At 46.4% G+C, this 25,944-nt stretch overlaps 1 protein-coding gene across 1 annotated transcript in view; it reads left to right on the plus strand.

The window, feature by feature from the left end:
- The window catches only part of LOC141105853 (alpha-2-macroglobulin-like), a 368,197-nt gene that overhangs the window by 20,234 nt on the left and 322,019 nt on the right, over nucleotides 1-25,944 (plus strand). Inside the window, exons 5-6 of the mRNA XM_073595997.1 lie at nucleotides 9,808-9,828; nucleotides 19,685-19,841. Coding sequence (XP_073452098.1) covers nucleotides 9,808-9,828; nucleotides 19,685-19,841 — 178 coding nt within the window. The remainder of the gene's footprint in view (nucleotides 1-9,807; nucleotides 9,829-19,684; nucleotides 19,842-25,944) is intronic.

Below are 25,944 nucleotides of genomic sequence, written 5' to 3' on the forward strand. Positions count from 1 at the left end.
TACAGTAAGAATTAAGGCCTCTTGAGCCCCTATAGGGAAAGAGAGCCTTGACTGATGGGGGCATGGCCAGGTGCCAGACAAGGTGGTTGATGGTCACAAAGAATTGGTGGAAATATGGGGGGTGGGCTGGGCCTGGGCTCAGAAAATTATTGCCCCCAGGGAATTCTGGGTCTTTTGAAGAAGTGGATGGAAGAGCTGCCCACCCTCCCGCCCCTTTCCGCCCCTTTTTTCCTTTATGGTTATGTCACAGCTTGCTGCAGTTTCTTGACCTTGCCAGCATTTAAAGTTGCTGTAATGGGCTATGCCCTTGATGGAAATTTGGAAGTAGGCTGGCTGTCTGTCCAGCACTTATGGTAAGGACAGGCCTCCTTCGGCTTTCATCCGAAGAAGAGGAAGATCTGGTTCTGAATGTGACGGGGGATCTATCCGGGTCGGAAGAGGAGGCGGCCCCCCTTTCCGGGAGGACGGCAGCGGTGGATGGCAGACGGTCGGCTGATGGGGCAACACCTGTGCAGCCCGGTAAGTCATCTTCAATTGTAACTGATTCGTGTTTGCCAGGGAGCATAGGGCCTGAGGGTAGGTCTGATGTTTTGACAGCCAGTGGGGGAGGCGGGGGAGGCTGCCGGGGGGGCTGTGGGTTTATTGGACTTCTTGGAGGGTATAAAAGAGCTGGTGCAGATGTTTGAAAATGCAGGAAAGGCCATCATCGGGCTGGCGGCTGCTTGGGTCCCGCCAGCAGGGGGAACTGGGGAGGGCACTACGTCGGGAGTAGGTGCCGTGGCACCAGCAGTTACGGCGGCTGTTACTTTGCCAGCCGCGGTAGTGGCAGTTACCAGTGTTCCGCAGGGGACGGGCAAGACGGCTGTGGCAAGTGAGACTGCGGTGCGGCAGGATATATTTAGGCTAGCGGATGCAGCAAAATGTGAAGTTTATGTTTGTTATGAGGGGCCGTTAGGAGCTCACCTGAAGCAGGAGGTTCGGGAGAAGCGGAAAGGTGAGTATGTGGAGATTTTTTTCTCTACTACCATTGGAAAAGTTCAATTTAGATAGTAAAACCGGATGGTTCTAAGAAGGGGGACGAGGAGAAGAGAAGATACAGGTTGATCCTGAGGACATTTGTCAATTGGCTGCAGGCGTTTGCCATCATGGCAATTGTCATTGGGGAAAAGCAACCCGAACACTGTTCGGCGCTGTTTTGTTATCAGGATTCAATAGGGGAAGCTTATAGGGTTTATGGTGGTACGGCGTGGCTGAGATATAACGAGCAATTCCGTCAGCAGAGAGCGGTTCGTCCGGAGCTGCGATGGGACCACAAAGACATAAGCTTATGGACGCGCCTGATGACGACAGCGTGGTCACCGAATCAGTTTTTTCAGGGGGGGGGGGCAGTGGACCTTCGGCCCAGGGACAATCGGCCAGAAACAAAAAAGGGGTGTGTTGGCAATACAATACAGGGACATGCAAGTTTGGGGGTACCTGTAGGTACTAGCATGAGTGTTCAGGGTGCGGTGGAGCTCATCCGGTGTCCAGATGTTTCAAGCAGGGAAAAGGCCGTGCCGAGGAGGCTGGACACAAGAGAGAGGACCCCGGCGAAAGTCAAAAGGATGCGTCCGTTTCTCGGTAGGTATCCGGATAGAGAAGCGGCGCATTTACTGGAGGAAGGTTTCACGGTAGGATTTAGAATTCCCTGTACGTTGGAGGTTGTTCCTCCCATATCTCCCAACCTACTGTCAGCTTTGCAACATCCAGATGTGGTTTCCGAGAAACTTCGTAAGGAGGATGCACTGGGGAGGATGGGGGGTCCTTTTCCGTTGGCGCCTCTGGCCGATCTGGTGGTGTCACCATTGGGGGTAGTGCCTAAAAAGGAACCCAATAAATTCAGGCTCATCCATCACCTGTTCTTTCCAAAAGGTGGGTCGGTGAATGATGCCATAGATCAGGAGGCGTGCTCAGTGACATATACATCATTTGATGCTGCTGTGGGGTGGGTGCGTTGTTACAGAAAAGGAGCCTTGATGGCAAAGGCTGATGTGGAATCGGCTTTTTGACTATTACCAGTCCACCCTAACAGTTTCCGGTTGCTAGGATGTCATTGGGACGACAAGTTTTACGTTGACCAGTCCTTACCGATGGGTTGCTCTATATTGTGTGCGATATTCGAGCAGTTCAGCTCTTTTGTAGAATGGGTAGTACGGGATGTGTCGGGTGTGAATTCGATAATTCATTACTTGGACGACTTCTTGTGTATAGGGCCGGCTTCTTCCAGAACTTGCGCAGTGCTTTTGGTAACGCTAGAGCACATTGCGGGCAGGTTTGGACTTCCTTTGGCGGCTGAAAAAACAGAGGGACCTTGTATGGTCATCACGTTCCTAGGCATTGTCCTGGATTCAGACACAATGGAATGCAGGTTACTGGAGGATAAGTTGGCGGACTTGAAAAAGGAAATTGCAGGGCTGATCGGATTGCGGGAAGTGCAACTGCGTTTGCTGCAATCTATGTTGGGCAAGCTTAATTTTGCGTGCCGTATCTTAGCTATGGGGAGGGTGTTCAGTCGCAGACTGGCAGCGAGTACGGGCGGAATTAAGTCCCCAAGACACTTTGTGCGATTGGTCAGAACACATAGGGATGACTTGAGGGTATGGCATATCTTTTTGGAGTCATTCAACAGCCGAGCGTTATGGATGTCAGGGCCTGTTAGCAATTTTGACCTGGAACTCTTCACGGATGCAGCGAGGTCCACAGGTTTCGGGGCCTTTTTCCAGGGACAATGGAGCGCAGGTCCTTGGCCACGGACATGGATCGAAGCAGGTTTCACTAAGAATCTGGTGCTGTCGGAATTATTTCCAGTAGTACTTGCGGTGGAATTGTGGGGAGCATCGTTCAGGGATCTGAAGATGCGTTTCCATGGGGACAATTTGGGGTTGGTGCAGGTAATCAATAGGAATACGGCGTCTTCTCCGCCAGTTATTAGATTACTTCAACATTTGGTTTTGAGATGTTTACAACTAAATGTTTTCATTCATGCTGTACACCTGCCGGGTGTGGAAAATGTGATAGCTGATGCCTTATCTCGCTTCCAGTGGGACAGGTTCCGAGAGTTGGCACCGGATTCGGAGCAGCAAGGGGTACCTTGTCCCGAGTGGTTGTGGGGGATAGCATTGGATTCATCGCGGGATGGATAAAGCGGTCAGTAAGTGGGTCTATGTGGTCAGCATACACGAAGGTATGGAGGGAGTGGCTGGCATTTGTGCAAGAGGTGGGCGAGGAGCCGACTGGGCAGGTAGTGCGGTTACTTGTTTTATACTACGTCGCAAGAAAGACGGAGGAGTGTGTGTCAGCCTCCGTAATAAATGCGCAGCTGGCAGGTTTAGCTTTCTTGTTTAAATTACAAGGGCTGCCTGATCTCACAAAGGATTTTTGGGTATGGCAGGCTGTCAAAGGTTATCGGCGATCGGTGGCCCGGAAGGATACCAGGAGGCCTGTGACCTTTGAGATTCTTCTGGGTATGGTAGCCAGGCTGGGGGATGTGTGTTCCTCTGAATATGAAGTTAATTTGTTCAAAGTGGCATTTTTGTTGGCGTTCTTTGGGGCGTTTAGGATTGTGGAATTGGTCACTCCTTCAAAGAAGGTAATGGGGGACTGGGGAGTCAGGAGGTGGCATGTAGAGATGAAGGGGTGTCCTTGAAGGGGTGTCCTTGTGGTTACGGAGATCGAAGACAGACCAAGCTGGAAAAGGGAGGTTGGTACAGGTGTATCCAATTCCGAGTTCGCCTATGTGCCCAGTGGGGGTGGTAAGGGTCTTCTTGGAGGTTTTCCCGGCGGTGCAAGGCGCTCTTCTGGTACATGAAGATGGAACTCCTTTGTCACGTTTTCAGTTTGTGGCTGTTTATAGAAAATGCCTAGAGAGGTTGGGTTTAGAGGATAAAGCATTTTCATCTCACTCGTTTAGGATAGGGGCAGCTACAGAGGCAGCCAGACAAGGGATGGATGTAGAAGCGGTAAAACGCATTGGGCGGTGGGAATCTAGTAGGTTCCGGTCATATGTTCGGCCCCACTTGGTGGTGGGTTTGTAATGTAGTAGTGTGGGTAGTGACTTTTCAGTCTGCCCGGGTATGGTGCTTTTGAATATTGATGGTCATGGTGTGGTGTTTTTGTTTTTCTTCTACTTTCAGGTTCAGCGGCAGGACTGGTCTGGATAATGGGCCATTCCTATGTGTGCTGGGGGGCCCGGAGAGGGGACGTATGATATGAGGGCAGGCAGTTGGGTTTTGACAGGAGAGAGGCCTGTATAAAATGGTTGGGAGTCCCGGGAATGTTGTGGGGTAGGTTAGTCTCGGAGGTGCAGTGTTATGCAGCCAGGGACAGACCGCCTGACGTTTTAATCCTGCACGTAGACGGCAATAATTTGGGGGTCAGGTCAATGATCGACATCACGCGAGACATCAAGTTGGATGTTTGGCGTTTGATGGAAGAATTCCCTGATATGGTCATTGTCTGGTTGGATATGGTGGCGCGTACGACATGGAGGATGGCCAGGTCAGTGGAGGGTGTTTACAGGGCCCAGAGGAAGATCAATAGAGAGGTGAGCAAGTTCATGGTGAGGAATGGGGGGTAGGCGATACGACATTTAGAGTTGGAGTTTGAGACCTGGAGATATTTGAGGAAGGATGTTGTGCATCTGAATGATGTAGGCATAGACATGTGGGTTTTGGGCCTTCAGGACGGAATTCTGCGAGCACTTTGGGTGTGGAGGGGCATCCATGTGTAAGGGGATTACTCTTGGATGCTGTGGCGGGCGTTGGTCTGTGCAGGGGAAGGAAGATGTCAGAAGGAAGAGATCGGGACTATCGTTGGGATGGGTCCTGATGGTGGTTCCCGGTTAACGAAGGTTAGCCGGGAAGTGATAATGGGGGCACTGCGGCCAGCTTGTCGGTTGAGGCAGGGTTAATACACTTGAGAGGGACCGCAGTATAATATGGATATTAACACAGATGTTTACGAAGTTCCTGCTCAGACCAACGCTAGGGTTTTAGGGTTTAATAACAGATGTTGTTTACTTGTATGTTTTATATGTTTATTTGAAGAGAGTTTTATATTTGTTAAAATAAAGTAGGCTGCTACGGCCTTTCTTACCCCAAAACCTTGGTGTGGTCTCGGTTAATATGAGTAAGGTATTTAGGTGGGGTAATAAGTTTTGGGAGTTAAACACATCTGTTATACAACAGTCAAGAAAGCCTGGAGCAATAGTAATGAAGTGGATAGGCGCAGGGCGTGCATGACGGGGTTAACAGGGAGATTAACTAAGCAGAGGGGTGGTATTATGGAGCCGAGGGGGAGGGGCTGGAGGAATTCATAAAAAGTGACACCGCCTTGGATGAGTCACCAAAGCTTAGGGGGAAGTTCCTGCCCACCCTCCCTAGTGGTGGATTGTTTAATTTTGTAGGTTGTTGTTTTTACGTTTTTCCTGACAGGTGCTGGTGGATGGGATGTCGTAGCAGTGGCGGGCGTTGGTCTGTGCAGGGGAAGGAAGATTTCAGAAGGAAGAGATCGAGACTATCGTTGGGATGGGTCCTGATGGTGGTTCCCGGTTAATGGAGGTTAGCCGGGAAGTGATAATGGGGGCACTGCGGCCAGTGGTAGTCTCTGAGCCAGCTTTTCGGCTTGAGGCAGGGTTAATACACTTGAGAAGGACCGCAGTGTAATATGGATATTAACACAGATGTTTATGAAGTTCCTGCTCAGACCAACGCTAGAGTTTTAGGGTTTAATAACAGTTGTTTACTTGTATGTTTTATGTGTTTATTTGAAGAGAGTTTTATATTTGTTAAAATAAAGTAGGCTGCTACGGCCTTTCTTACCCCAAAACCTTGGTGTGGTCTTGGTTAATATGAGTAAGGTATTTAGGTGGGGTAATAAGTTTTGGGAGTTAAACACATCTGTTATACAACAGTCATGGACTTTACATCTTGTGCAATAAACTGTTGCATGTTGTAAGAGAAAATAAACAAAGCTTGAATGGTCTATACTACAATAGGGTTTGCATAATCTGCACTTTAGATCATAAAACTGATCTACTCCAGTAGGTACAGAAGACTCCACTACTTATAATCTGTCTACTTTTCTGATCAAGTTCACCTTGACTTAGTCAATGAACTCATGTGAAGAGTTTGTCAGGGGAAGGGAATCGGACAAGGCAAAGAGGATGTTTCATATTTTCTGCAGTGGGTCATATTAAAGATCAGTGCTTTCATCCCTTGTTATCAAGGAAATCCATCTTAAAGAGAAACAGTTTACAGTGCTCCCTAGCTCCGCCTAGGGGAAAAAAATGAAAAGTCAGCAACTACAAATAAATATATTAAAATGCTGACATTTAATATATGGACACTTACCTGTGCAGGGAGCCCACAATGTCTGCACCCCAGACGATTTTCAGATCAGCTGTCAGGTGCTGCCGCCGCCATTCATCACTGGTACCCAACTGCTTATGCGCGAAGCGCTCTGTGCTTTCTAACTGGCCTGGTGGCGAAGGAAGAAGGAGGGAGGCCAAACTTCTGAGGCACTGTTTCTCGGAAGTGGGGAAGGTTACCTGTCAAAGGTGCTAAATGTGGCACCGGAGGGGGGGGGGAATGAAGCAGATAAGCGGAAGTTCCACTTTTGGGTGGAACTCGGCATGAAAATTGTTATGCTTCATTCATATGGGCACTAGGGGGCAATCAAGGGGTTAAGTGTGTTCCCACAGTGTGTTTGTAACTGTGGGGGGGATGGGACTGACTGGGGAAGGAGACCAGTCACTGCTCCTAAGTACTAGGAGCAGACAATCTGTCTCTACTCCCCTGACAGAATGGAGATCTGTCTGTTTACATTGACAGATCTCCATACTGTCCTTCTCAGAAACAAACGCGGGTAGCCAGCGGCCATCGCGGACTCTAGCCACGCGCATTGGCTCCTACGTCACACGTGCTCCCCCTATACTCCCTAAAGCATGCGCCGTACAGCTACGGCGATTCGCGCAGGAGTGCCATACTGCCACGGTCAAACAACGGCGTGCGGATGGCAAGTGGTTAAGATACGAAGGCTTTTCATTGGATACGTTGATGAGGCATAGACCCAGAACAAGAGCATTCTTGCATTTTGTATTTCTATATATCACTCTGATATACAGTGCCTTGAAAATGTATTCATACCCCCTTGAAATTTTCCACATTTTGTCATGTTGCAACTAAAAATGTAAATGTATTTTATTGGGATTTTACATGATAGACCAAGAAAATGATAAATGTTTTTCAACATTTTTTACAAATAAATATGTGAACAGTGTGGCGTGCATATGTATTCAGCCCCCCTGAGTCAATACTTTGTAGAACCACATTTCGATGAAATTACAGCTGCAAGTCTTTTTGGGGGTGTCTCTACCAGCTTTGCAAAATTGAGTTTTTGCCCATTCTTCTTTGCAACATACAGTAGCTCAAGCTCTGTTATGCCCCGTACACACGGTCGGACTTTGTTCGGACATTCCGACAACAAAATCCTAGGATTTTTTCCGACGGAAGTTGGCTCAAACTTGTCTTGCATACACACGGTCACACAAAGTTATCGGAAAATCCAATCGTTCTAAACGCGGTGACGTAAAACGCGTACGTCGGGACTATAAATGGGGCAGTGGCCAATAGCTTTCATCTCTTTATTTATTCTGAGCATGCGTGGCACTTTGTCCATCGGATTTGTGTACACACCATCGGAATTTCCGACAACGGATTTTGTTGTCAGAAAATTTTATATCCTGCTCTCAAACTTTGTGTGTCGTAAAATCCGATGGAAAATGTGTGATGGAGCCTACACACGGTCGGAATTTCCGACAACAAGGTCCCATCACACATTTTCCTTTGGAAAATCCGACCGTGTGTACGGGGCATTAGATTCAGCGTTTATGAAAAGCAATTTTCAAGTCTTGCCACACATTCTCAATTGGATTTAGGTCTGGACTGTGACTGGGCCATTTTAACACATAAATATGCATTGATCAAAACCATTCCATTGTAGCTCTGGCTGTCTGTTTAGGGTCATTGTCCTGCTGGACGGTGAACCTCCGCCCCAGTCTCAAGTCTTTTGCAAACTCTAACAGGTTTTCTTCTAAGATTGCCCTGTATTTGGCTCCATCCATCTTCCCATCAACTCTGACCAGCTTCCCTGTCCCTCCTGAAGAAAAGCATCCCCACAACATAATGCTGCCACCACCATGTTTCATGGTGGGAATGGTGTGTTCAGGGTAATGTGCAGTGTTAGTTTTCTGCCACACATACCATTTTGCTTTTGGCCAAAAAGTTCAATTTTGGTCTCATCTGACCAGAGCACCTTCTTCCACGTGATTGCTGTGTCCCCACATCGCTTCTCAAACTGCAAACGGGACTTCTTTTGGCTTTCTTTTGGCTTTCTTTCAACAATGGCTTTCTTCTGGCCAATCTTCCATAAAGGCCAGATTTGTGGCGTACACAACTAATAGTTGTTCTGTGGACAGAATCTTCCATTTGAGCTGTGGATCTCTGCAGCTTCTCCAGAGTTACCATGGGCCTCTTGGCTGCTTCTCTGATTAATGCTCTCCTTGCCCGGCCTGTCAGTTTAGGTGGACGGCCATGTCTTGGTAGGTTTGTAGTTGTGCCATGCTCTTTTAATTTTCGGATGATAGATTGAACAGTGCTCCGTGAGATGTTAAAAGCTTGTATGGTGTATGGTTAATAATATTGTAGGGCTGCGGAAATTAATGATTAATTCCTCGATTAATCATTCATTTTTTTGATCGATCAAAATTTTTTTGATCGGTAGGCTGCCTGCCCTGGGGCCGCTTTGGGCCAAGCTGTAGCTGCAGCGCAGCGCTCCCTCCTCCTCCACTATATGTCATACACAGTCTGCGGGCATCTCCCACTGTGTGTCTCCGAGCTGAATGTGAAAACTTTGACCGTGCTGTGAGAAAAGTCCCGCCCTCCTCCTAGATCAGCTCGTGTGATAGACGCAGTGTTCTGTTTATCACATGAGCTGATCTAGGAGGAGGGCGGGACTTTTCTCACAGCGCGGCCAAAGTTTTCACACTCAGCTCCGAGAGACACAGCGGGAGATGTCTGCAGACTGTGTAATCCAGGCACAGGCACTGACTACAGTGAGGCTGCGATTATGGGCACGCTGAGGCTGCCATTATAGGCACGGCGAGGCTGCGATTATGGGCACGGTGAGACAGCATTATGGGCACGGTGAGACAGCATTATGGGCACGGTGAGGCTAAGATTATGGGCACGGTGAGGCTGAGTTTATGACGTGTGATGTCCTAGCCATGCCCGCTATGTCCGGCTTCGGGCGTTGCCATAACAACGGTGCTAAATCAGCTAAAAGTAGTTGGATCTGTATATGCGTTATAATTAATCAAAATTAGTCGATTAAAAAAAAAACGATTAATCGAACACGAAAATTTTAATCAGTAACAGCCCTATAATATTGTTCTTCTTCCAAACGGTATGCTAGAAATAAAACTAGTTGATAAATAAGACAAGAAAAAAAAAAGCTAAGATAAAAGCTGAAATGTAATACTAAGAATTTGTGATGATGATAATAATAATAATAATAAATAATACTATTCTGGATGAGTTATTACTTCCCAGGATCAAACACTGGAATGTTCTTTTTTTTGGGTGACTCCTAAAATATATTCTATACCGTATTTTAAAAGTTTGTTTGCAGAATGTAAATTACAAATATATATATGTGATAAGCATGAGTTGTGGTAACCTTCATGCTTTTCTTCTGTTTATTTCTTTTCAGCATGAAATTGTAGAGATACAGGTAAGCACCATCAAATAAAAAGTAAACTGTTTGTATTTTACAAATGCTACTGTGGAATAATCATTTTTTATTTAGTCAGTTGGAAAAGCATCTACTTTGATTTTTTTTACCAAAACTGTATCCATTTGTACAAACAGGCAATGAGTAGTAGGTTATGACAAAGTAAAGGAATACTTCATACTAATTTGGTAATTTTTACAGGGTACATCCTAGTGGGTTAAATCACCAACTAGGGGGCGTGGCTTAGCGAGTGAATGAAGTGAATGGTGGCTTAATCCCGCAGCTCTGCAGACAACCCCGCTCTAGCGACAACCTAGCTACCCCAGGGTCACAAGTACCCCACCTCACTCCCGAAGCACACTAGCACCTTCTGTCCGCGATGTCCAAGCGGAGGAAGGAGTTCAAATCGCCGTGGAAGCTCACAGCCTCCTCCCTGCCTGAGCAGCAATCAAGATGGCGCCGGTGGGACCCAGGGAAACACAGTGCGGCTCTCCTCCGATCCTCCAGATCAGCTATATCACCAGCTCTCTGGGACAATCTCACCCACAGGCAACAACGGTGAGTCCTCTCCCCCTAACTCACCCTCCACGGCCAGCCCTGCCAAATCTAGACCTAGAACGGAGGGACCAGAGCATGATCAGGACAATGCATTGTCCCCTGCCTATTCTCTCTCCCTCCTTCTCAACAACCATTCCCTGCATCAGATCAGCCCCTGTCAGAACAGACCATGAAGAATATGCTCCTGTCCCTAAAGCAGACTTTGTACACTGACTTATCCACAGCGGTATCCTCCTTATCAGTGTCTGTACAAAAGCATGACCAGGGTATTAACACTTTAGAAGCCAGAGTAGATGAGCTGTACACTGCTCACAATGAAATGGTGGATGCAGTCACAGACCATGAGGATGAGATCCAACTAATCCGACTCAAATTGGCAGACCTGGAAGATCGCTCTCGCAGAAACAACATCAAATTCCGCAATATACCGGAATCGGTCCAATCATCTGACCTGACAAAATTCCTACAGTCTTTCATGCGCTCACTGATCCCTGACCTGACAAATCGTGATCTGGAGATTGATAGATCACATCGACTCCCTAGACCTCCCCATCTGCCACCATTCGTACCCAGAGATGTTCTAGCTCGCATCCATTTTTTCACAGTCAAGGACCGCATTATGTATGCAGCAAAATGCACGACTAGACTCCCTGGACCCTTTTCCTCCATCAATCTTTATGCTGACCTCTCCAAAGCGACCATGGAAAATCGCAGGCAGCTTGCAACAATCACTAAAGCCCTTCAGAACCACAAAATCCCCTACAAATGGGGATTCCCCACCAAATTACTCATCACTCATCAAAGCAAGACCTATGCCATGAGAACCCTCTCTTCAGGCCTTCAACTCCTGAAAGATTGGCGCATTATCCCAAGGGTCACCCTTGATCCCAATGACCAGACCACTTCTCAAATAGAAACTGGAGGAACCTACCAACAAGTCTGAACCTTCTCCAAGACCCTGTCTCTCATACGCCAAATTTGCCGGGTACCTGCAGCACTATTCATTCGTAACCGCGTGCCTGGACTTTTGTTTGTAGACGCACCCAAATCAAGGTAGTCTACCTGCCCTCATATAGGTACCTTTTCAGCAGTATTTACTGCTCATTGAGCTCCAAAGTTTTCTCCTTTGGAGCTCTTACTTTTTACTCACCTTCCACCCCACCCTAGTACCAGCTCCACAGTGCTTTTTTTTTTTGTTCTTCCTACTGAATCATCTACATCCGTAGACACTCTTGTACAGCACTAGCCACCTTGTCATGGCTTTAAAACTGCTCTCGATAAATGTGAGGGCCTGAACACCCCCCAGAAAAGATCAGCACTTCTCAAAGAAGCCAAGACGCAAAAAACGGATATTGTCCTAGTGCAGGAAACGCACTTTGCCTCTACCAAAACCCCCCAATTCAAACTAAAGAACTGTAGCCAGATCTTTCTAGCCTCAAGCCCAAAGAAAAAAAATGGAGTCATGACTGTCATCCGGGACTCCTTACACTTTAACCTACACCAAAACATTGCGGATCCACAGGGTCGATATTTGATACTAATTTGTGACATCAACCGAATCCCGTACACCTTAGTCAACATCTATGGCCCAAATAAACAGCAAATTCGCTTCTGCAAACGTCTATACAAAAAAGTGACTAGTATCAAAAGAGGCAAAGTTATGATAGGAGGTGACTTTAATATAGTTGGGGACCCTGACATGGACACCAAATCAACCTCCCGTCACCCGTCACCGAAGACCTACCCTGAACCCATTTCTTCAAGCACATGGACTATACAACATCTGGAGATGCCACCACGGCTCAGAATGAGACTTCTCCTACTTCTCTCTATCTCAATTATCCTATTCCTGCATCGACTTTTTTCTGGTAGACAAACACACGCTTCAAGACATCACAGACTCAACAATTGGAACTATCGCGTGGTCAGACCACGCCCCTGTCATCATCACTGTAGGAGAGCGGACAACAGGCCCATCTCACTTCAGTTGTACTTTGGTCTACATACAAAGTGTACATGCAGGGCGTTCTTATCAAATTGTATAGTAAGATTAAAAAACAGAGGACGCAGCAAATTAAGGAGATACTATCCCAAATTGACCAACTAGAAACACTCAATAAACAAACCCTATCCCATACTATTACTAATAAGATTCTCACTCATAGAACAAACTTACTAATAAGATTCTCACTCCTAGATCAAAACTTCGCTCTATACTACTTTACAAATTTGAAACTAACCTTAAACTTAGCAAAGCAAGTTTTTATGCACTAGGGAATAAAGCCAATGCCTTACTTGCAAAGTAAAAACCCAAAGAACTAAAAGTAAAATTGTAGCCTTACACCATCCTACCATAAAACAATTACTAAGCAACCCTCAGGATATTGCAAATGCCTTCAGTGATAATTACTCATCCCTCTATAATCTAGCCACTGACCCCTCCACCCCACAGCCCACAGACTCCCTCATCCAGGAATTCCTGTCAAAGGTTAACCTCCTATCTATATCCACAGATCAGCTGCAGCAGCTGTCAAAACCCTTTACAGGAGATGAAATTCTGGACGCAATCAGATCCCTCCCCAGCAATAAATCCCCAGGCGAAGATGGATTCGTCAACGAGTATTACAAACAATTTGCCAACGTTCTTTCTCTCCATCTTACCAATCTCTTCAATTCTGCTGCTTCCTCTGGCTCCCTCCCACTGGACATGCTACGATCCATCATCACAACTGTGACAGACTCACCCGGGACAGAGGCTTTTGGAGGGGACTGAATGCCAGCCTCTTGCCTACAGATTATGGGCCCTGGCATTTGGGGGACCCTTGAGGTGTTGTTACTTTGGATTCGGGTCCTTGTCCCCCAGGACACACAGACTCTGGGGACCCTGTATTTGCCATATTAGAAATAGTGACTGATTCATACTGTTGGGACACATACTGTGAGGAGATGCTAGTATCATCAACTCCAACTACCTGTCTTGTTGTCTGCTATAATGTGTTTATTGTAAATAAGTCTAGTCTGGCTTACCACAGCTTCTAAGAGTATTCCACTCATTGTTGTTTGTATTGTTAACTGTAATTAGCTCCTGCTATTGTGTTTATACTACTGTGTGAAGCTCGGTGACCACAAGTCTGTGTCCTAAAGGTCATGTCTCTGTGTCATCTAGTCTGGGTAAATGATTTAGTAAACTAGCTCATGTTAATTAGGTTAATTAGGTTACAGGTGTATTGTTAGAGTAATATGAGCAGGAGGAGGGGAACCTCCTCTTCTACTGTATATAAAACTGTATTCTGGTTCTAATAAATGAGTCCATGTTAGCAGGTTGCTGTTTTGGGAGAAAAACCACACAAGGAGCAGACAGGTGAATTAAGCAGGCTGGTCTAGGCAGAGATGAAGCTGGATGAGAGCTACAGAGCCCTCCGGTGGCATGTATCCCAAGCATGTCTCTTGATAGCGGATGACAACCCAATGGAAGGCTTAAGCTACGGTGGCTGACTAAGCGGCTGACTAAGCACTCTGTGTAGTGGGAAACGCGTAAGCTTTGTTTCACTCTGCTGTGACCTGTATTTTGGATGACACTTTATTGAATAAAGGCAAATATTTTTGGAGTGCAGCTATCCAGGATTTCTTTGATGTCTAACGACCACAAGTCTGTATCCTAAAGGTCATGTCTCTGAGTCATCTAGTCTGGGTAAATGATTTAGTAAATTAGCTCATGTTAATTAGGTTAATTAGGTTACAGGTGTATTGTTAGAGTAATATGAGCAGGAGGGGGGAACCTCCTCTTCTACTGTATATAAGACTGTATTCTGCTTCTAATAAATGAGTCCATGTTAGCAGCTAAGCGAGTCTCATCTTGTTTTGTGCTTATGAGCGGTTGGAATATCTGATATCTAGATTCAGACTGAGAGGCAGTGGTCTACTAACAGAAGCACTCAAGCGGAGTGAGGGACGTTCCGTGACAACAACCATACCTAAACCAGAAAAAAAACCCCACCTCCACCACTAACTACAGACCTATATCTCTCCTTAATACTGACGTCAAACTACTAACCAAAGTTATAGCATCTAGACTACTCCCCCTACTTACCGATCTAATCCACCCGGACCAAGCTGGTTTCGTACCTGACAGGCAAGCACCAGATGCAACCAGAAGAGTGATTAATCCAATCCACCGAGCCACCCAATTAAAAGTTCCTTCTCTGCTCCTATCCCTGGATGCGGAGAAGGCATTTGATAGGGTGCATTGGGGACTCCTGAAAGCAGCGCTCTCCAAATTTGGTATCAAAGGCTGGTTTCAGGCGGCAATACTCTCTCTGTACTCCAACCCCTCTGCTAGAGTCCTGACGGAAGGTATGCTATCCAAACTCTTCAGGATCTCCAATGGCACACGCCAAGGCTGTCCGCTCTCCCTGATCATATTTGCTCTCCTAATGGAACCCCTAGAATCCACAATTAGGACTGACCAACACGTTTCAGGGATCTCCTGTAATGGTACAGATCACAAAATAAGTTTGTTCGCGGACGACATCATTCTTATGATCTCCAACCCAAAGCAATCATTACAGGCGATCCAAGAAATTCTTCACCAGTTCAGCTCAGTGTCTTTCTACAAACTCAATGCCAGCAAATCCCTCATCCTTCCAATGAACTTCTTTGAACAAGAGAAATCCCTACTAAAACAAAAGCTTCCCTACACATGGGTTACTCAGGCTTTTCTTTACCTAGGAACTGAACTATCGCCAAGCCCACATCAGCTATATGACCTAAACTACAGAACTCTCAAAAAACAACTTCCCCTAATACTCAACCAAATGAAAGTCTCTAGCCTCTCGACACTGGGAATAATAGCCTCATTCAAAATGATGGTCTTGCCCAAACTCATATATCTATTTCGCACAGTAGTATTACCAGTTCCGCAGTCCTTCTTTGCCTCGGTGCAAGGACAACTCATAAAATTAATATGGAACAAAAAACCCCCTAGATGTGCTAACCATATTTTAACAAGACACCATAACCATGGCGGAGTAGGGCTTCCCCACATCCGCACCTATTACTACGCCTCTATTCTGGACCAACTATACTACTGGTGGCACCCCTCAACCAACAAACTTTGGTCGAGTATAGAAGCCTCACACCATGCGAATCATACGTCATCGGACACTCTTCTTCTCACTACTGCAGGCTCCCCAATATCTACATCACCTTTCTCCCAGTCAATGACAGCATCACTCCTGGCTAGGGATGAGCTTCAAGTTTGAGTCGAACTCATGTTTGCCAGTTCGCTGAACAGCGAACAATTTGGGGTGTTCGCGGCAAATTCGAAAGCCGTGGATCATCCTTTAAAAGTCTATGGGAGAAAACAAAAGTGCTAATTTTAAAGGCTTATATGCATGGTATTGTCATAAAAAGTGTTTGGGGACCTGGATCCTGCCCCAGAGGACATGTATCAATGCAAAAAGAATTTTTAAAAACGGCCATTTTTTCGGGAGCAGTGATTTTATTAATGCTTAAAGTGAAACAATGAAAGTGTAATATTCCTTTAAATTTCATACCTGGGGGGTGTCTATAGTATGCCTGTAAAGGGGCGCATGTTTCCCGTGTTTAGAACAGTCTGACAGCAAAATTACATTTCAAAGGAAAAAAAGTCATTTAAAACTACTCGCGGCTATAATGAATTGTCGGTCCGACAATACACATAAAAGTTCATTGATAAAAATGGCATGGGATTTCCCCACAGGGGAACCCCGAAACAAGATTTTTAAAAAAATGGCGTGGGGTCCCCCAAAAAATCCATACCAGACCCTTATCCGAGCATGCAACCAGGCAGGCCGCAGGAAAAGAGGGGGGATGAGAGAGCGTCCCCCCTCCTTAACCGTACCAGGCCACATGCCCTCAACATTGGGAGGGTGACTTTGAGGTAGCCCCCCAAAGCACCTTGTCCCCATGTTGATGGGGAGAAGGGCCTCATCCCCACAACCCTTGGCCGGTGGTTGTGGGGGTCTGCGGGCGGGAAGCTTATCGGAATCTGGAAGCCCTCTTTAACAAGGGGACCCCCAGATCCCAGCCCCCCGTGTGAATTGGTACCATTTCACAAAAAAAGTGATGAGGCCCTTCTCCCCATCAACATGGGGACAAGGTGCTTTGGGGGGCTACCTCAAAGCACCCTCCCAATGTTGAGGGCATGTGGCCTGGTATGGTTCAGGAGGGGGGGCTCTCTTGTCCCCCCTCTTTTCCTGTGGCCTGTCAGGTTGCCTGCTCGGATAAGGGTCTGGTATGGATTTTTGAGGGGACCCCACGCCATTTTTTTTTTTATTTTGGCGCGGGGTTCCCCTTAATATCCATACCAGACCTGAAGGGCCTGGTATGGAATTTAGGGGGACCCCCACAAGTTTTTTTTTTATTCTGGGTCGGGGTTCCCCTGTGGGGAAATCCCATGCCGTTTTTATCAATGATCTTTTATGTGTATTGTCGGACCGACAATTCATTAATAGCCATGAGTAGTTTTAAATAACTTTTTTCCTTTGAAATGTCATTTTGCTGTCAGGCTGTTCTAAACACGGGAAACATGCACCCCTTTACAGGCATACTATAGACACCCCCCAGGTACGAAATTTAAAGGAATATTACACTTTTATTGTTTCACTTTTAGCATTATTAAAATCACTGCTCCTGAAAAAACGGCCGTTTTTAAAAATTCTTTTTGCATTAATCCATGTCCCCTGGGGCAGGACCCAGGTCCCCAAACAGTTTTTATGACAATAACTTGCATATAAGCCTTTAAAATTAGCACTTTTGATTATTAATGTTCGTGTCCCATAGGCTTTAACGGTGTTCGCGTGTTCGAACAAATTTTTTTCCTGTTCGCAAGTTCTGCTGCGAACCGAACCGGGGGGGTGTTCGGCTCATCCCTACTCCTGGCCTGGAAGAAGTTAACTTATGACACACCCCCAATTCAACCCACACACTCCTACTCCATCCCTCTCAGAGCACTAATGGGTCAAATCCCAGACCCCAGAATCCAGTGTTGGCACACTTATGGAATCAACTCCCTGCTAGACCTCACATCACAAAACTCACTGAAAATGTTCAAGGACCTCCAAAATTAACACCATCTCCCAGAATCTTAAGCATACACACACGCAAGAATCAGCCACTTCCTTAAATCCTCTAAACTCTCATTGGTGGCCTCCATCCCTGAAAAACTCCACGGATTTTACTCTCAACCCACATACCCTAAACATGGCATACCCACAATATATACAGCGTTAATGGACCAATGCTCCCTCACCCAAATTAACACACTATCAAAATGGAAAACAGAACCTCACTACAATCCTGCCCATGTGGCAGAAAGCCTTCAAATACACCCTCTCGGCATCCCATTGCTCCAATCACTGGGGAAATTATCAAAAAACCCTACACAGATGGTATCTAACACCCTACAGATTGTCAAAAATATACACTAACTCACCCCCTACTTGTTGGAGAACTTGCGGCAGTATTGGCACAATTGCACACCTCCTCTGGTTTTGCAGATCCCTTAGCTCCTTTTGGAGGCAAGTGTTCTCCCTAATTTCCTCCATAACACAAAGCCCTACAGAACCCTCCCCATCACTAGCTTTACTCCATTTGGGCATAGAAAAATTCCCTCCCAGATTCAGAGACAATACCGAACCCCCATCCCTAAAGTCAACACTAGCTATCTTTAACTACCAGTGTGAAATGGAAAAAACTGTAGCCAGGAAAAACCTAGCCATGAACAAATTCCTTTGCAAATGGTCCTCCTGGCTATCCCACCCCAGCTGTACTGTACAAGTGTGAGGACTTATGTTGACTATTGAAATGTACTCTTCTAAGTTAATTGCTGGTACCTCCCTCTGTCCCCACTTCCTCCTTTCCCTCCCTAACCCCCCCTCCATTTCCCCCTCTTCCTCTGAAGTCTTCACCGCTACCCCCAGATGAAGATACACCTATACGTCTATGTTTTGAAATTATTTGTATTTCTTCTATATACCAATGTTAAGAGTTGTCTTCTATATTACCCAATGCTGTACTCCAGTTGGAACATCAGTTAAGCTTTCACATGTAACGCGAAATGTGTACTTCAAAAAACCCAATAAAACATGATGAAAAAAAGAAAAATCACCAATTAGCTTTTTGTAGGTCTCAAGTTCATGGGTGATGGGACCTCATAGCATTCAGTGTGGATGAATCCAAAAATGTATTTTTTCTTCCCGTCTTCCATAATACCTTGTTTTCTATCAAAAATACATTTAGATACCTTTCACACTAAAGCCGCTTTTCTGGTGTTTTAGCGCTAAAAATAGCGCCTGTAAAGCCCATGAAAAACGCCTCTCATGCCTCCCCAGTGTGAGAGCCTGAGTGCTTTCACACTGGGGTGGTGCACTTGCAGGACGTTAGAAAAAGTCCTGCAAGCAGCATCTTTGGGGCGGTGCGGGAGCGGTGTATACACTGCTCCTAACCCGCCCCTGCCCATTGAAATGAATTGGCAGCGCTGCCGAAGCGCCTGCAAAGCGATTTGGCAGCACCGCAACACAGGCGCTTTTAAACCTTTCTTTGGCCGTTAGTGGGGGTTAAAAGCGCCCCACTAGTGGCCGAAAAGCGCAGCTTAAAAAGCAGTAAGGCGCCGCTAAAACTAGTAACGATTTACCGCTAACGTGGCCCGTGCCCCAGTGTGAAAGGGGTCTTAATTTTTTTATTTGTTCATAGCGCAAAACATAAAAACTGCAGAGGTGATCAAATACCACCAAAAGAAAGCTCTATTTGTGGGGAAAAAAAGGGCATACATTTTGTTTGGGTACAACATCACACGACTGCGCAATCGTCAGTTAAAGCGAAGCAGTGCCGTATTGCAAAAAATGGCCTGGTCAGGAAGGGGGTAAATTCTTCCGGGGGTGAAGTGGTTATTTAAGCATTACCTAGACCTCTGCGGTAATATCGTGTGACATAAAACATTGGAACTGTATCTGTTATGACTTCGAACGGACAATTTTTGGATGTCCAATTTTGAATGTATACATTGTTTTTGTTTGTTTTTTTTTTTGTATCTAACTAAGTATACTTTGTGATAAGTTTTACAATAACAACAATAAAAAAAATATTGAACACTATTTTATTTTCTAGGGTGTCCGTTTTCAGAAAATATATAATATTTGGTGGGTTTTATGTAATCTTCAGGGCAAAATGTTTTTTAAGCTTCTGTGCAAGAAACAGCAAAACGGCACTGGCAGCAAAAGGGTTAAACCTCTTCAAACATGTCATCTGTTTTTCACAGGATCCAAATAATAACCGCATTGGACAGTGGCTTGATGTCACTCCCGATCACGGATTTGCTGATTTTACTTTTCATTTGTCAAAAGAACTAAAACTTGGACAATACAGAATTTACATAGATGGTGAATATAGCAAATACTTTGCTGTGGCTGAATATGGTGAGTTGCATTCAAAATTCATAATGATCTTCCACACTCAGACAAGACTGTACATCCCAACACGACCTGACCACTACACATGGGTATAGTAGCACTTCTCTCTATACAGACATAAAATGACCAATCCCATACATAATCTTGCATATCATCATTGCGCCTCACAGCATAATTAGACAACAGGACATGATTATAATCCAGTTCTCCTACTCCCAATCCAGCCATGTTTTCTTAATATTTAATATCAAAAATTGAAAATATATAGAACCACGACATTGTATTAGATATATGACCTTGCCTTTAAAGTCATAGTAAACTCTGTACTACCACTTGTACCTACAAGCAAGCCTATAGTAAGGCTTACCTGTAGGTACTGTGAGTCTCTCCCAAACTTGCACCATTTAGGAGATATTCTGAGTGCATGCAGCCTGTGACGTTACCGATGCATGTGCTCTGAAGGTCCAGAATACAGTACCAGACCTTCAGAACCCATTCCGTAAATGGCGGCTCCAAGGCGCATGAACGGGAGTGACGTCATCGCGCCCCCAGCCACTCACGTAGCCAGAGGACATGAACCCGGAAGGAAGACGGGGGGAAGATGTCAGCCCTCTCAGCGATGACAGCGTGGCACTGGAGGGCTTCGTTCTAATGTGAGTCTTTCATAATGTGCTAGTATGCGATGCATACTAGCACATTATGACATTGCCTTGCAGGGAATTTTTTTTTCCAGCAACTGGGTTTTACTACTACTTTAAAGAAACACGCTGCAGCACTTAATTTTAAACTTCTGCATGTACAGTTTTTTATTAGTCCCACTGCAAAGCCTTAAAATACTTAACAAGCCTCCACCCAATGCAGCTTCCTGTGATGGTGTGGCAACAATGCTGCACTGCTCCTGAATTTAGGGCTGCACCAGGAGTCGCACAGTTGCAATTTCAGCCCATTCCTTTTTGCATGCACTACTTTTAAACATAATAGAAATTGCGCTGGCAGATCTCAATTTTGCATGGCATTGGCCACCATTATTTTTCAGCACTGCCTTAACCCTCTTGGGCATGGAGTTCACCAGAGCTTCACAGGTTGCCCCTGGAGTCCTCTTCCACTCCTCCATGATGACATCACTGAGCTGGTGGATGTTAGAGACCTTGTGCTCCTCCATCTTCCGTTTGAGCATGCCCCACAGATGCTCAATAGGGTTTAGGTCTGGAGCAATGCTTGGCCAATCCATCACCTTTACCCTCAGCTTCTTTAGCAAGGCAGTGGTCCTCTTGGAGGTGTGTTTGGGGTCATTATCATGTTGGAATACTGTCCCGCGGCCCAGTCTCCGAAGGAAGGGGATCATGCTCTGCTTCAGTATGTCACAGTACATGTTGGCATTCATGGTTCCCTCAATGAACTGTAGCTCCCCAGTGCCGGCAGCACTCATGCAGCCCCAGACCATGACACTCCCACCACCATGCTTGACTGTAGGCAAAACACACTTGTCTTTGTACTCCTCACATGGTTGCCGCCACACACACTTGACACCATCTGAACCAAATAATTTTATCCTGGGTCTCATCAGACCACAGGACATGGTTTCAGTAATGCATGTCCTTAGTCTGCTTGTCTTCAGCGAACTGTTTGCGGGCTTTTTTGTGCATCATCTTTAGAAGAGGCTTCCTTCTGGGATGACAGCCATGCAGACCATATTGATGCAGTGTGCGACATATGGTCTGAGCACTGACAGGCTGACTTCCCACCTTCAACCTCTGCAGCAATGCTGACAGCACTCATATGTCTATTTCCCAAAGACAACCTCTGGATATGACGCTTAGCATGTGCACTCCACTTCCTTGGTTGACCATGGCGAGGCCTGTTCTGAGTGGAACTTGTCCTGTTAAACCACTGTATGGTCTTAGCCACCGTGCTGCAGCTCCAGGGCCGGTCCTGGGCGGGTGCACGGGGTGCACTCCACCCCAGTGCCGCAGAGCGGGGGGCGCCAAAGTGCCAGGGTATCGTCAGTCCCGTCCCGAGTGTGCTGTCTCGCGCCCGCAGCAGTGTGCATATTCCCTGCCCCCCCGGTGCGCCCGCGGCACTGTGTATAAATTAGCATATTCCCTGCCCCACGGGGAGTGTTCAGATAGCATATTCCCCGAATCCCCGCCCAACGGCAGTGTGCATATAGCATATTCCCACCGGCGCTCCCCGCCCGCTGCACATCCCTCGCCCGGCGCCCGCTGTATATTCAGTACGAGGAGGAGGTAGGCTAGGTCTGCCCCACCTCCTCCCCATGTCCCCCCTGTGCCCACCCACAACCCCTTCATGCAGCCAATCTGTGCCTGGGAAAGGAGTGTGGGCGGGAGGTTTCAAATCAGCCAGTGAGCCAGCGATCCTGCCTGATGTCGCTGCCTGAGTGCCTGTGCCTCTGAAGACAGTGCAGCCTGGGTGAGTGATCTCTCCCCTCTCTCTTTTTTCTAAATGTGCCATAGTGTTCCAAGCTTCCATGTATAGTCTTCCATGTGCCATAGCCTTCCATGTTCCATAGCCTTCCAGCCTTTCATGTTCCATAGCCTTCCATGTTCCATAGCCTTCCAGCCTTTCATGTTCCATAGCCTTCCATGTTCCATAGCCTTCCAGCCTTTCATGTTCCATAGCCTTCCAGCCTTTCATGTTCCATAGTCTTCCAGCCTTCCATGTGCCATAGCCTTCCATGTTCCATAGCCTTCCATGTTCCATAGCCTTCCAGCCTTCCATGTTCCATAGCCTTCCAGCCTTTCATGTTCCATAGCCTTCCAGCCTTCCATGTGCCATAGCCTTCCATGTCCCATAGTCTTCCAGCCTTCCATGTCCCATAGCATTCCATGTGTCAGTCTTCCAGCCTTCCATGTATCATAGTGATCCTTCCTGCCTTCCATATATCATAGTGGTTCTTCCTTCCTGCCTTCCATGTGCCACAGTGATCCCTCTTTCCTGCCTTCCATGTACCATAGTAATTCTTTCTGCCTTCCAGGTGTCATAGTGATCCTTCCTGCCTTCTGTGTGCCATAGTGGTCCTTCCTTCCTGCCTTTCATGTGCCATAGTGATCCTTCTTTCCTACCTTCCATGTACCATAGTAATCCTTCCTGCCTTCCAGATGTCATAGTGAAACTTCCTGCCTTCTGTGTGCCATAGAGGTTCTTACTTCCTGCCTTCCATGTGCCATAGTGATCCCTCTTTCCTGCCTTCCATGTACCATAGTAATCCTTCCTGCCTTCTATGTGCCATAGTGATCCTTTCATGTACCATTGTGATCCTTCCTGCCTTCTATGTACCATAGTGATCCCTCCTTCCTTTCTTCCATGTATCATAGTGATCCTTCCTGCCTTCCATGTACCATAATGAGTCCTCTTTCCTTTCTTCCATGTACCATAGTGATCCTTCCTGCCTTCTGTGTGCCATAGTGGTCCTTCCTTCCTGCCTTCCATGTGCCATAGTGATCCCTCTTTCCTGCCTTCCGTGTACCATAGTAATCCTTCCTGCCTTCTATGTGCCATAGTGATCCTTCCATGTACCATTGTGATCCTTCCTGCCTTCTATGTACTATAGTGATCCCTCCTTCCTTTCTTCCATGTATCATAGTGATCCTTCCTGCCTTCCATGTACCATAATGAGTCCTCTTTCCTTTCTTCCATGTACCATAGTGATCCTTCCTGCCTTCTGTGTGCCATAGTGGTCCTTCCTTCCTGCCTTCCATGTGCTATAGTGATCCCTCTTTCCTGCCTTCCATGTACCATAGTAATCCTTCCTGCCTTCCAGGTGTCATGGTGATCCTTCCTGCCTTCTGTGTGCCATAGTGATCCTTCCTTCCTGCCTTCCATGTGCCATAGTGATCCCTCTTTCCTGCATTCCATGTACCATAGTAATCCTTCCTGCCTTCCAGGTGTCATAGTGATCCTTCCTGCCTTCTGTGTGCCATAGTGGTCCTTCCTTCCTGCCTTCCATGTGCCATAGTGATCCCTCTTTCCTGCCTTCCATGTACAATAGTAATCCTTCCTGCCTTCTGGGTACCATAGTGTTTCTTCCTTCCTGCCTTCGATAAAGCATAGTGTTCCCCCTTCCTTTCTTCCATATACCATAGTGATCCCTCCTTTCTTCCATGTACCAAAGTGATCCTTCCATGTACCATAGTGACCCCTCCTTCCATGCACCATAGTGATCCCTCCTTCCTTTCTTCCATGTACCATAGGGACTCTTCCTTCCTGTCTTCCATGTACCATAGTGATCCCTCCTTCCTTTCTTCCATGTACCATAGTGATCCCTCCTTCCTTTCTTCCATTTACCATAGTGACCCCCCCTTTCTTTCTTCCATGTACCATAGTTATCCCTCCTTCCTGCCTTCCATGTACCATAGTGATCCCTCCTTCCTTTCTACCATGTGCCATAGTGATCCTTCCTTCCTGCCTTCCATGTACCATAGTGATTCCTCCTTCCTTTCTTCCATAGTGATCCTTCCTTCCTGCCTTCAAGGCTACATTTGGTGGGAACAGGTAGGCTACAATTAGTGGGCACTGGTAGGCTGCAATTGATGGGCACTGGTGAGGCTGCATTTGATGGGCACTGGTAGGCTACAATTGGTGGGCACTGGTAGGCTGCAATTGGTGGGCACCGATAAGGCTGCAATTGGTGGGCACTAATGAGGCTACATTGAACTCTTGTATCATGTCTGCAATCTTTGACCATCTCCTGTATCATGTCTGCAGTCTCTGACCATCTCCTGTATCATGTCTGCAGTCTCTGACCATCTATTGTATCATGTCTGCAGTCTCTGACCATCCATTGTATCATGTCTGCAGTCTCTGGCCATCTATTGTATCATGTCTGCAGTCTCTGACCATCCATTGTATCATGTCTGCAGTCTCTGACCATCCATTGTATCATGTCTGCAGTCTCTGGCCATCTATTGTATCATGTCTGCAGTCTCTGACCATCCATTGTATCATGTCTGCAGTCTCTAACCATCCATTGTATCATGTCTGCAGTCTCTGACCATCCATTGTATCATGTCTGCAGTCTCTGGCCATCTATTGTATCATGTCTGCAGTCTCTGACCATCCATTGTATCATGTCTGCAGTCTCTGACCATCCATTGTATCATGTCTGCAGTCTCTGGCCATCCATTGTATCATGTCTGCAGTCTCTGACCAGCTATTGTATCATGTCTGCAGTCTCTGACCATCTATTGTATCATGTCTGCAGTCTCTGGCCATCTATTGTATCATGTCTGCAGTCTCTGGCCATCTATTATATCATGTCTGCAGTCTCTGGCCATCTATTATATCATATCTGCAGTCTCTGACCATCCATAGTATCATGTCTGCAGTCTCTGACCATCTATTGTATCATGTCTGCAGTCTCTGACCATCTATTGTATCCTGTCTGCAGTCTATGGCCATCTATTGTATCCTGTCTGCAGTCTCTGACCATCTATTGTAGTATGTCTGGTGGCTCTGTCTGCAGTCATATCTGCAGTCTCTGGCCATCTATTATATCATATCTGCAGTCTCTGACCATCCATAGTATCATGTCTGCAGTCTCTGACCATCTATTGTATCATGTCTCCAGTCTCTGACCATCTATTGTATCCTGTCTGCAGTCTATGGCCATCTATTGTATCCTGTCTGTAGTCTCTGACCATCTATTGTAGTATGTCTGATGGCTCTGTGTACATTAGAGAGACTCCTCCTCCAGGTCCCATTAGAGTACTTCGCTTCTCTTTCTGTATTTTGTTTATTCTTAAGAGATCATGGGAGGATCCCAGGGTAGCGAAGACTCCTTAGGGGCGCATCTCTGTGTTTGAGTCGTTGCCATAGAAACATTTGTAAAGGGGAGGAGTTAGTAAGATAACCACGCCCATGTGAGGGCGCCAGAAATATTTCTGCACCCAGGCGTCTGTGACCCTAGGATCGGCCCTGTGCAGCTCAGTTTCAGGGTATTGGCAATCTTCTTATAGCCTAGGCCATCTTTATGTAGAGCAACAATTATTTTTTTCAGATCCTCAGAGAGTTCTTTGACATGAGGTGCCATGTTGAACTTCCATTGGCCAGTATGAAAGAGTGAGAGCGATAACACCAAATTTCAAACCTG

Source organism: Aquarana catesbeiana, linkage group LG08, assembly GCF_042186555.1.
Source record: "Aquarana catesbeiana isolate 2022-GZ linkage group LG08, ASM4218655v1, whole genome shotgun sequence".
Classification (NCBI taxonomy): domain Eukaryota; kingdom Metazoa; phylum Chordata; class Amphibia; order Anura; family Ranidae; genus Aquarana; species Aquarana catesbeiana.